The 12,018-nt window shown below is 37.3% G+C and overlaps 1 protein-coding gene across 12 annotated transcripts in view; it reads left to right on the top strand.

The window, feature by feature from the left end:
• PLCB4 (phospholipase C beta 4) overlaps nucleotides 1–10,480 on the top strand; it is a 226,605-nt gene extending 216,125 nt beyond the window's left edge. For 5 of the 12 annotated variants that reach the window (XM_075203992.1, XM_075203996.1, XM_075203985.1 and 2 more), the window contains 4 exons: nucleotides 348–405; nucleotides 2,361–2,453; nucleotides 3,686–3,722; nucleotides 7,438–10,480. In XM_075203992.1, coding sequence (XP_075060093.1) covers nucleotides 348–405; nucleotides 2,361–2,453; nucleotides 3,686–3,722; nucleotides 7,438–7,526 — 277 coding nt within the window. In that variant the 3' untranslated portion in view covers nucleotides 7,527–10,480. Of the gene's footprint in view, nucleotides 1–347; nucleotides 406–2,360; nucleotides 2,454–3,685; nucleotides 3,723–4,409; nucleotides 4,472–7,437 lie in introns of all 12 variants that reach the window. The other 7 variants (XM_075203988.1, XM_075203994.1, XM_075203995.1 and 4 more) reach the window with 5 other exon arrangements.
• The last annotated feature ends 1,538 nt before the right edge of the window (nucleotides 10,481–12,018 follow it).

Here is a 12,018-nt window from a genome sequence, read left to right as displayed (position 1 = left end):
GCTAGTTTATAAAGTACCCGTGTGGCACCACGCTTAGAAAGGAAGGTTTAATAACAATGTCCCTTTAGTGTGTGGTGACACAAACATGACCATTCTGTGGGTTACTGCCGTGATTCTCATCTATGGTGGAGGTCAAACCTGTTTCAGCTATATAGCAAGTCTGTTCCCCTGCAGTGTTACGTAATGTATACAGCCAAGACACCCTGCAGTATTCATACAGGCATTACCAGGGTATACTACAAATCAGATATTGTGTCACTATTGTTGTGTGTCATTGTGTTACTCTGATGTGGAACTCATGATGTTCATTTTACCTCCAGAGTCTATATTCTTTTCATCTTTTGTAGGCGAGTGAGGGAATTAAACAGCAGCAACACAAAGAAATTCCTGGAAGAGAGGAAAAGAGTAAGTGGGAATGAGTCACCCTTTCCTGTGCACGTGAACGTCATGGTGCGCTCTCTCCATCACATGAGCCATCTTATGGCTCATTCAACCTACACTTCATATTCTTCTAACATTCCATATCTAGCTGGGTGGTCCTTTGCTGCTGCACTGTTGTTCTCTATAAATACAAATAAAGCTTTAGAACATTGAACCCAAGCGTTAAGGCATAGATCATCTGCAGAAGAAATATGTGTGTGAAAACTGGTGCGCACCATCAAAGAGTTCCTAAAATGAACTATAAAAATGACAGATGGAATCTTGACTGGTTGCTATGGGTTACAGCACCTGGTATAGTAGTAACCAATATGTCACGCTAGATATTTGTTCAAAAACAGCTTGTGTTTTTCTGCAAGTTACAATTTTATCTTCACACTCATTTGCTTGTGCCCATCCACTGTGCCTATGGATTTCTATGCAAAAGAGTGTGAAAGGCAATATTCGACAGTTGTTTTAATGGTTTAAGAAAATAGCTTCTACCAGGGTAGCTTTAAGTATAGCAATATTTCTGTAGCATCATGTAAGCTACTTATTACTTATCCAGGGCTGAATTTAACATAAGGTACGGAAGGTCTGTGCCAAGTGTCACCGGAAAGAGAGGAAGCTCTATGTCAAGTCATTAAAAAAAAGTCAGGCATTTAGAGAAATCAACTGATGTGGTTATGTTAGGTGTTATTACCAAAGGGGAGATGTTAAATTAATTTTGATTGGAATAATATGAGGGAGATGAAATGGAGATGAACTCGGTGGGGTAAATCGTCTACATTCCTCTCTGTGACAATATTTGACTAATACCCATGATGGCTATCTAATATGTATGAGCCAACAGTTCATAGTGACTTGTCTGCCACATTGCCATGACTATAGGTTTAGCCAACAAAATTGATGCTTCAGCTGTGTGTAGCGGATAGGTGCCCTTTAAATTTTGTAGAGCAAAATATTTTGCAGTTCGTTTTGCTCTGGATTTAATAATGCTCCATTGTTTTGACTGCACTGCGAAATCATATTTCTGCTATCTCCGGACTGTGCTTCTGTCTCCAGACTGTGCTTCTATCTCCGGACTGTGCTTCTATCTCCGGACTGTGCGTCTATCTCCGGACCGTGCGTCTATCTCCGGACTGTGCTTCTATCTCCGGACTGTGCGTCTATCTCCGGACTGTGCGTCTATCTCCGGACCGTGCTTCTATCTCCGGACTGTGCTTCTATCTCCGGACTGTGCGTCTATCTCCGGACCGTGCGTCTATCTCCGGACTGTGCTTCTATCTCCGGACTGTGCGTTTATCTCTGGACCGTGCGTCTATCTCCGGACTGTGCTTCTATCTCCGGACTGTGCGTCTATCTCTGGACTGTGCGTCTATCTCTGGACTGTGCGTCTATCTCTGGACTGTGCGTCTATCTCCGGACTGTGCTTCTATCTCCGGACTGTGCTTCTATCTCCGGACTGTGCTTCTATCTCCGGACTGTGCTTCTATCTCCGGACTGTGCTTCTAACTCCGGACTGTGCTTCTAACTCCGGACTGTGCTTCTATCTCCGGACTGTGCTTCTATCTCCGGACTGTTCTTCTATCTCCGGACTGTGCTTCTATCTCCGGACTGTGCTTCTGATGGCATTTGCCTTCTCAGGCCTGTGAAGTAGGCATAGCTCTGCCTATACTACACATTGTGCTTAGAATGAAAACAAACTGTTGATCTAGTACAAGAATAGCTGGAGAGGCAGATATAATGGCAGGTTTAATGTTCCCATGGCAACCACTTCAGCTTGTCAGTGTTCTGCTTAGTGAAATGTCTTTTTCTGTGACACATCTAACTACAAAATAACAGACTACACAACAGTTGTTACATGAAAAAAATGATGAAAGTCTTAATTTCGGTGCCCTGATTAATAATAGTGACATTTAAAGTATTCAATTTTCTTTTAGCTGGCAATGAAGCAATCAAAGGAAATGGACCAGTTGAAGAAAGCTCAGCTGGAACATCTGGAAGTCCTGGAGAAGCAGAATGAACAGGTACTGGTAAGCAGCACAGATTCTCCAGTCCTCAAGATATTGTAAATGAATAGAGCAGATTTTAGAACACCCTTTCTCCAGTCCAGCTGGGTGAATTAATGGTTTACTCATTGACTGGATCACTGATTATTACCGAAATCCTGCTCTGTAGGGGCTGGACAACCTGGCGCCACTATAACGTGTCCAGTCTAATGAAAACGTGACAGTCGCCCACCTATGGAACCGGCTACATGTGTCGGTCTCCCATGACAACGCAAATCAGCAGCAAATTCAAATGTTTTGCCATTGAGCGCAACTGATTTTGTTCAAAACATATACATGGTATGATTTAATAACAACTTTAGTTTCACAAGAATGAAAACATTTTAGCAGAATGTACCCTATTTTTTATGTAACTTTAAATTTATAATGTATACTGTCCTGTAGATAGACCATGTCCTATTTTGTTAAGTACATGCTATTCAAATCCTGTAGCATATAAAACAAAGTGGCTAGGGAAGAGCTAATCAGACTGTTTAGCATGCTAGCCGGGTTGATTAACATGTTAAACATCTGGGGCCTGAGTCAATAAGGAGAGCAAAGCATAAAAAAGGAATACCTGCACTTGGGCAAAACCATGTTGCATTGGAGGGGGAGGTAAATTTAAAATGTGGGGACAGATTTATAGTTGGAATACAGCATGCCTAGATCAACTTTCAATTTCAGTGTAAAAATAAAGCTATCAAGTATTTGTGTGCTAGATGAAAAAACAGCCAGTATTTGATTTATGTGCAAAATAACAAAGTAATTTGCACCCCTTGCATTGTAACATGGTTTGTCCGGGAGAAAACAAACTCTTTTTTTTGCTTTGCTCTTAATAACTCAGGCCCCAGATTGATCTCAGCCGCTATAACGCCCCTGCTCCAAGTCGCCGTTTAGAAGCATCGGTGTAGACTATGGGGCTGGCAGGGGAGGGACAGTGGGTGTCTAGCAAAATGAATGCACTTTCTATATGTCCCTCTCCTGGGAAATATTTGCTACAGGCTTTTCTTCTTAACAAAAGAGGAGCTCTTTATTGACCAAGTACTAGATGTAATACAGTCGTGTGATTCACATCTTCTCACGTTTGTCACATTGTGTTGTACATTTGAATTTTTTGCTCTTTCACGCACTCACGTCAGTATTTGTGCTTTCTTTTTTTCTTTGCTCCATATCATGCTGCCTAATTTTGACATAATTTGTTGTTTTTGTACAAACAGCTTTTGAAATCGTCTCATGCAGTGTCTCACTCACAAGGTATGGCTGCTCTCTCCATTGCCCTTTGTCATTTGCTATTGCTTGTCCGACAGAACTCGCCAATACAAAACTTCCCAGACCACCTTTTGATGAATCTCTACTTTTAACTGTATGGCATGCATTTCATGATGCGCTCTATATACATATATGCAGGGGTGCCGAGAGTGGTGGGAGCGGGTACAGATTATGGCGGGCCCGGGCATGATGGGGGACTCAGGCTTCCACCTGAAGCAGCCAAGTCTTTTTCTTTTTTTTCCTTTTTTTTTATAATTTTTTTCTCCCATTGGGTGACGCGTGGAGGGGGGTGAGGGGTAGGGATGGAGCTGTCGGCAGCTCCTAGTCCCCGCTGGACAGTGTGTGTGACATCACACACTGCCCGACAGCCTGCAGAGCAATCTCAGGAGCTCGTGCTCATTCAGCAGGACGTTTCCACTGGGATGTCAGCAGTACCAGCCTAGGTAAGTATGCTGGGCTGGGAAAGGCGGGTTATGATATATCTGGGGCATTTATGATGTGTCCGGGGAAGTGGGATATTCTGTGTCTGGTTTTTGGGGATATCATGTGTCTGGGGAGTTTTGCTGTGTATGGGAGGGTGGGGGTATTGTCTCTGGTGGGGAGGGGTTATGTACTGTGTTCACTTATTGCTCGGTGTTCCATATTTCATGTACCTACACATTTTCCAAACAGGTTCCAGCATTCCAGAATCCATACAAGAATCCAGTACCAGGTTGTGAAAGCTGCAATAACAGGTAGGTGAGAGCAACACCATTTTAATACACAACGGGCCTTAGTCATTTAGGAGAGCAAAGCAAAAAAAGGAGTAACTTTGCACCTTGGCAAAACCATGTGGCATTGGAGGTGGAGATAAAGTTAAAATGTGGGGACAGATTTATAGTTGGGGTAGGGCAAGTCCTAGATCAACTTTAAATTTCAGTGTAAAAATAAAGTTATCAAGTATTTGTGTGCTGCATGACAAAAACCTCAATATTTTCATTATGTGCAAAATAATAAACTAATTTGCACCACTTGCATTGTAACATAGTTTGTCCAGGATCAAATTGACTTTACTTTATTTTTGCCTTGCTCTCCTTAATAACTCCGGCCCAATGTGTCATGTTTAAAGCAGCGCAACCACGCCCTATTTTGACCATGCCCCCAAAACTGTGGCACGTTCCCTGCCACACATCGGCAGCTCACACCCTTCTTGTCTATGAAGTGGAGGGGCCCAAAAAGTTGCTCTACCGGGGCCACAAATTCCTCTTGGCAGCCCTGCATGTATGTATTAGCTTAGATGGTCTAAATCTACAATTTTAGGGTCCAGTCAAATACTTATTCTTTATAAATAGTTTTGGGAGATCACACAACATTTGCAATAGGAGTTTGTGCAATTTAATACAAGTCAGAAATAATAATACAGATATTATTTGGGGAGTAGTGATGTCACGTTAGTCACATGACTTATTTGTGTTCCATGATGCATATAACAGTCAGTGAAGGCAACACCTGGATATAAGGATCACCTCAGACTGTAGGCTATGTATTATAAGGGATAATACATACCCTACTGTAAAATAAAACAATGCCAGAATTTACCTCAGAGTTCTGTGACCTGTATAAAAGCACTTGGCCTTTATTCTAATATCTTTATATTTTATTATATATTTGAAGTAAATAGTCCATCATTCCCACTTTAAACCATATATTTACATTTTTATCAAGTATCCCTCCATATGTATGAGGTACCCATTATGTCAATTCATGTCCACTACTGTATAATAGTATACCAATTAACCATTTATATCTGTATTTGTTGAATGCCCCTCTAATATTTTTGCATGTATGTATCTGTGTACAGCTTGAATCTGTGTGAGTATCCCTGGTGGTACATGTTACACCATATATGAAGGCATTATAACATGTATATCACAGAGATGATTATTTATATTTATTTGGTGTATTCACTGTCAGGAGAGGTCTGGCAAATTTTAGCCCGGGGGGCAAGACGCGACTCAGCAGCATATTAGGGGTATTTTAAAGGAAAAAAAATGAAGTTGACCCAGCCCAAGGTAGCCCACTATGGGACCAGCCCCACTCCCCCCAGCCCAGCCTGCCCCTGTTCACTGTATATTTTTATTTATTTTTAGTATTGGTTTATGGAGCTAATCAGGGCCGGATTTACCATTAGGCAACCTAGGCAATTGCCTAGGGCCCAGCGGTCCCCAGAGGGCCCTCCCAGTGCCGGCGGTGAGACGAACCTTTAAAAATAGGCCACTACTTATGGGCCAGTGCTATGTGCTTGCCCCCTGGGCTAAAGTTTGCCAGCCAGCCACTGAATAGGGCTATATGTTATGCTAAAAAACTATAGTGCTATGGATTTTTTCAGGGAGGGGGGCCCAAACCAGTATCTTGCCTAGGGCCCTATGAGGTCTAAATCCGGCTCTGGAGCTAATATATAGTTTTGTTTATGAACAGAGGACCTCCCTTGCCTGGCTTAGTATTGACGTTATGCAGTCTCTTTAATTTATAAAGTTGGACCTTTAGTGTGAGGAGTAACATAACCAATTACCCATTTACTATAAAGAATTCTTATGGTATCTTAAAATATATGACATGCCTTTATTTTAATGTGTTTTACGACAAAAATCACAGATGGGAGGATTGTACTGTAGTTAAATGTCATTTATTATGTAATATATGTTTATATTATGTATATTAAAGTATAAAATACATTAAAGTACAGTCCAATATAGCAGAATACTCACAATTTGCGATTCTTTGACATGAAACACAACAATAAAACATATTTTATGTTTATATTATCACTTTAATTTTCAAATATGAAGCTAAGTTTAAGTGATACATATAAAATATGTTGTATGTGTGTATGTTTTAGGGTGAGGATGTGGTAGTTTAATTGTTTAAACAATAGGGAGTTCAATGCACAATTACATAAAGCTCTCAAGTGTTTAACTGTTCTTCACCTTTCTGCACTGCACAATTATATGTTGTGATTTTTACATTCCATTTCTGCTTCTCAAAGGTAACAGAATTCCAAAGTTATAAGGAAATCGGACGGTACTGGAAGTTCCTCAGTTTTTAAATATAGCTTCTATCTAGATCTAGGCTGAGAAAATGACTACTAAATTAGATAAAATAACATATTTAGCGCCATGAAACATATATTTTAAATGAATACATGTTAGAAATAATAAAGGATGGATTTTTTGACAGACACCTTCGATGAGCTGCTCCTTCATGTTGCAATTTTTTTTGTATTTCTTATATAGAGTTTCCCTTTTGCAACAGAAAAAACAATGTTTAATTAACTGGAGAAAATAACATTGAACGCCATTTTTTCCAGTGTTGGTTTTAAATCATATTTTTGAGAATGTGCCTTTTCACCGTTCTACAAAAAACTCACATAAATAAATACAAAATAATGTGCTTTCCTTGAAGATCCATTGATTTATTCAATGTTCAAGTAAAATATCCAAACTAGCGATAACATGGTTGTTGATATATTTACCGATATTAGACGTTATTTACAACCCCAGCGTTTGGTAATGCACAAGGCATACTTACAAACTGTTTTGGACAGGTCACCCTGTTCCTTTATTGAAAAAAGTGCACAAAATTGTACAAATCATTTTTGTAACACAGGGCATCTGAATAGCGTTCTACATGGATAACGTGTCTCCTTTGTTTTCGGCCTTAGGCAAAGGAAATCCAGCAGATGGTCAAACTGGAAGCCGAGATGGGCCGCCGGCCAGTGACGGTTGTATAAAGCTGCAGAACGATAACTGAAGTCGAGAAATTTACTGTTTTTTTCGAGAACACTGTAAAAAAAAAAAAATATGACCACAAACACTGAATATGAAGTGTGCTCTTATGTTAAACCCTTTTTGTCTTGGCAAGATTTTAAGACTGGCATATCTCCCTTTAACATTTTGAGCACTGCACTATTTATGATAAAGAATAATAATTATACAGTTATAAAGAAAAAGAGAGAAATATTTTTTATTAATAGTAAATCATATGTTAATAGTCTATTATTATTATTATTATTATTTGCAAATATGTTACCTTGTTGTTTTTTAAGTGATTTTGTTGTATTTTTTTATTAACGGTCACCAATGTAGCAACACGACATGGATTGAGGTCGACATTTGATGTTTTCGAAGAGCTAGTTACAACACTGTTACACTATTATTCTGTTAGAAAGGGTGGAGGGCTTGTCAGTAGATCCAACTGAAACGCGTGATTGCCACCAACAACAGTGAGTCTTTTCTCTCACTGGATTTTAATCACACTTTTATTGTCAGGTATTTAATATTTTTTTTGAGAATTGTGAATAAGTGTGATTTTATTCCTAATCCTAAGAGGCACACTCTGAAGTAGACAGAGCCTATGAAAAATAAACTGTACTGTATCGCCATGATCCAGCAAGCACAACGCGTTCGGATATGTAGACATGACCATATGCCATTTTGTAAAGCTGTGCTTGGATGTCATTAGCATTTCATCTAAATTGTGTATCGTAGACGGAGAGAGGTAGAGAACAAAGCAGTAAAAGAAACAGAGGGTGTCTGTTGATCAAAAATCTAAATTGCCTGCTGTATCCAAGTGATTTTCTTCTACTAATGTGGGCAGCAAGAAAATCAGTCTTTCTCTGTTTTTGATTATTTTATGTAATTGTTTTATTTCAATAACTATATATATATATATATATATATATATATATATATATATATAGTGAGTGCAAATGTTTTTAAAGCTTAACAATATTTTTTAAAATACCGGCTGTCCAATTTATTTTTTTCGTAGGGAGCTAAAGTATCGATTTGTGCACTATTGAATTTATACATTTTTTTTTTTTTTTATGCCAGATGCCTTTTATTTATGTTCTCAGAGCTACAATCATTATTTTTAAATTTAAACTTATAAACTGATGTTTTTATGTTTTTATTAGAATACTTCTAAATCATGTTCGCACAATGCGTCTCCATCAATTTTAATGTATAACTTTTATTTTTCACTCGTATGTCAAATGCCCACATGTCACCAAAGATATTCGGATGTTGAGTTGAGGAGTTGAAGATATGTTTAGAATTTAAATAGTTGAGATTTGACAAAAAAAAAAAAAAAAACTACTTGAATTTTAAGAAACTTATAACAAAGTGCTTTAATAATAAATATACTTGATTTTTATTTTTGTTCCCTGATAAATACAGAATAAGAAATATTTTGTTGACAAAATAATTTAGAGCAATAAACACAAGACAAGCAGATGTGCTCAATATAACCAGTGCTCACATGTTAAAAGGACCATGCAGTTGGCACTTTAAGAAACGTTTACATCCAATATTGTACAGAAACCGCAATTTAATGTTTAATGCTGCAGCCTCAAGAAAGTTAACTTTGTTCTATTTTGAAGATTGGAAACTAAGATGGAAGAACATTTGTAACTGTGAAGATGTATGAAGTATTTATATATACTTGTACTCAAATAATGTAGACTATCCATATTAATGCAGGGAAAGCATTTTTTATTTTTTTTTAAATATTACTGTTATACGATACTTGCATGTTATACAGTCACCGATTCTAACTTTTATGCAGACCCTAGCCATCATGTACTTCAGTAAATGTTGTTTTAGTTTATTACAAAAAAAAACAACAATTTTTTAACATTGCAATTATGTGGCCATTATTGTTTTTTTTGTGATTTCATACAGATTGTAGGATAATTTTACACAAAAAAAACAAAAACAAAAAAACAACAAAAAATGTATGCAGACTTTCTAAAAAGACCAACGTTTCATGTTTGGTAATTGTCCCAATAGTTAACTAACTTGCATGGTCCCTACGCCTGCTATATACTTATATTACAGACACTTGCATGTACAGTACTCATTACTTACTAGCAACATATATATGTTGTCAGTGCAGGAATGACTGTGTTAAGGGACGCTTGTAGCTTAGGAAAAAAATATTTACTGAATTTTTTGGTCTTCTAAAACACCAATTTTTTTGTATGTTCTCATCTGGTCTAAGCTCCCTTATTACCCAGAACTCTTGTCTTTTTTATCCTTTATGCTATTGTGTGAAAACTATTCCTGTACATATAGCAAAAAAAAAAAAAAATAATACTTTGGGATTTGGTTTACTATTTCTCCAAAACTTGTATGAAATACAATAAAATATCTCCTAAAATTACAGTTTTCCCTATTTGTTATTGGCAGAGTAGTAGTCTACAGATATTGTGATGTTAAATTGTGGTAAACTATTTTGTAATATGTCTACATAGAACCTAGATGACCAAATTTGACGCTTCACTTAGTGATGCTTATATTATAGTGAGGAACCTTTCTGTGCCTAAATTCACACATTATTAGTCACGGTCTTCCAGTAACTCAGAAATTGTTGCCCAAGTTCCCTACCCCCAAATGTTCTGCTTGTATGTGCAAACTATTGTTTATTACCATAATGTTTTTATAAAATTTCTATGTTCCCCTCAACAAAAGTCACTGTGGGTATTTCTGAATCCATTATGTAGGATTGCATGACATTATTATTATTATTATTAATAAGAAAAATATCTGTCAAAGAGTGTAAATCACTAAAAAAAAAAATAACGATCTTAGAAATAAACCTTTAAAGTGAGTCTTCGGTAGTATGTTACTTTTACTTGCACGTGATTACTACAATTTTATTTTTTTTCTAAGAGATTACTTCAAAATAAAGTCAGATTTTCTATATTTATTTTGGCTGAGTATTTTCAAGTTGTGTATTCTTCTAGCAGGAACACTTATCTGATACCAATGTTTTCCCAATATTTTGTACTATAGTCCTGATTTACCGTCACTGTTCTTACATCACTGCAAACCAACCAATTTAAATATCATATATTTACATTTCCAACTTTAAAGAATAACTGACACCAAAGTATATTGTTTCAATTAAAAATATAATAGACCTTTGCAGTTTTTCATTACAAAAAGATACATACTGTTTTGATTGTATTAATGTTTTGTTTCTATGTTTCTGTCTGTGCACAGTTGTTAGTTTTGCATATTATACACTATGTTTGATTTAAGAAAATTCCTGTGTGTGTGGAACTCAAGAAAAGAAGTATCTGTGTTGGTTGATGTAGGTTGTCATATAGGGCCTGACTCATTAAGCAACGTATATGCAGATATGTGCCGCATTTTGCGTTAAATTACACTGTGCATGTCCAGGAACCGACTATACGTCAGTGAACGCAAGTACAATCAATTCATTTTTATTTTTTTTCATTTTTGAATTTTTTTTTATTTTTACAACCGCATAAACAAAAGTGTACATACATTTACAGTCCATTCACTATCATGTAGATAATAATACCGAACATCCAAGTAACAGACTTTGAAAAACATGTACCACATTAAACTGTAAAGTAAGCGACTAAAATGTTTAAGAAAAACAATAGAGGTAAAAAGGACAAACATTTATAAAAGCCCGGAGGTTTTGTGGGGAGGGGGAGTTCTACTTACAGGGGGAAAGGAAAGAGGGGGAGGGATGAGATTTTCACTCAAGTAGATCCTGGAACCGGAGATTGCTGCCAGTCAAACCATGGAGACCAAATTTCTCGAAATTTAGGTAGTTTATCGTTCATAAGGGTGGAAATATGTTCCATAGAGGAGATAAACCAGATGCGATTGATCAGTTCTGTTCTGGAGGGAGCGGAGGGTTGTTTACAAGCTCTCGCAATAAGTAACTTGGACGCCTGGTAAATATGACCTATTAGACAGTTGTTGGTCTTGCCTATCTCAGGGATAGGTTGATTCAGTAAAATCTGAGCCGGAATCTTGTCGACTCTAATACCAGTTACTTTACGTACTATGGCTAAAGTAAGGTTCCAATCAATTCATTTTTGAACTCAAAGGACACTTCCAAAAGTCTGATTTCAGGGGAGGGAGAGGGCATATGCACACAGTCAATGTATGTACAGTAAGGGTGTGCCAAGGACGAGCGCAGGCAGCTTTGGGTATCTCTAAGGTAAGTGACTTTCAGTCGTATCATTTGCACCAGCTACAGGTCAGGTGTAAGTGGCGGGAACTAGTGATGATGGTCACGTATGTATGCTAGAACATGTGTTTGCAATTAAGAGCAACTGTAAAAATGTATTTTATGCACAGTAGACATTAATAACATCCTGATAAATGTATTTTATGAAAAAAACAAAAACTTATATACCTATATTATTAACAAGTGCCAATAATTGAAATCTTTTTTTTTTCCTGTGCGTTCTGCTGGG

Source organism: Mixophyes fleayi, chromosome 3 (genome assembly GCF_038048845.1).
Source record: "Mixophyes fleayi isolate aMixFle1 chromosome 3, aMixFle1.hap1, whole genome shotgun sequence".
NCBI classification, from domain to species: Eukaryota; Metazoa; Chordata; class Amphibia; order Anura; family Limnodynastidae; genus Mixophyes; species Mixophyes fleayi.
The sequence above is the reverse complement of the archived record's forward strand: the minus strand, read 5'-3'. Positions and strand labels throughout refer to the sequence as shown.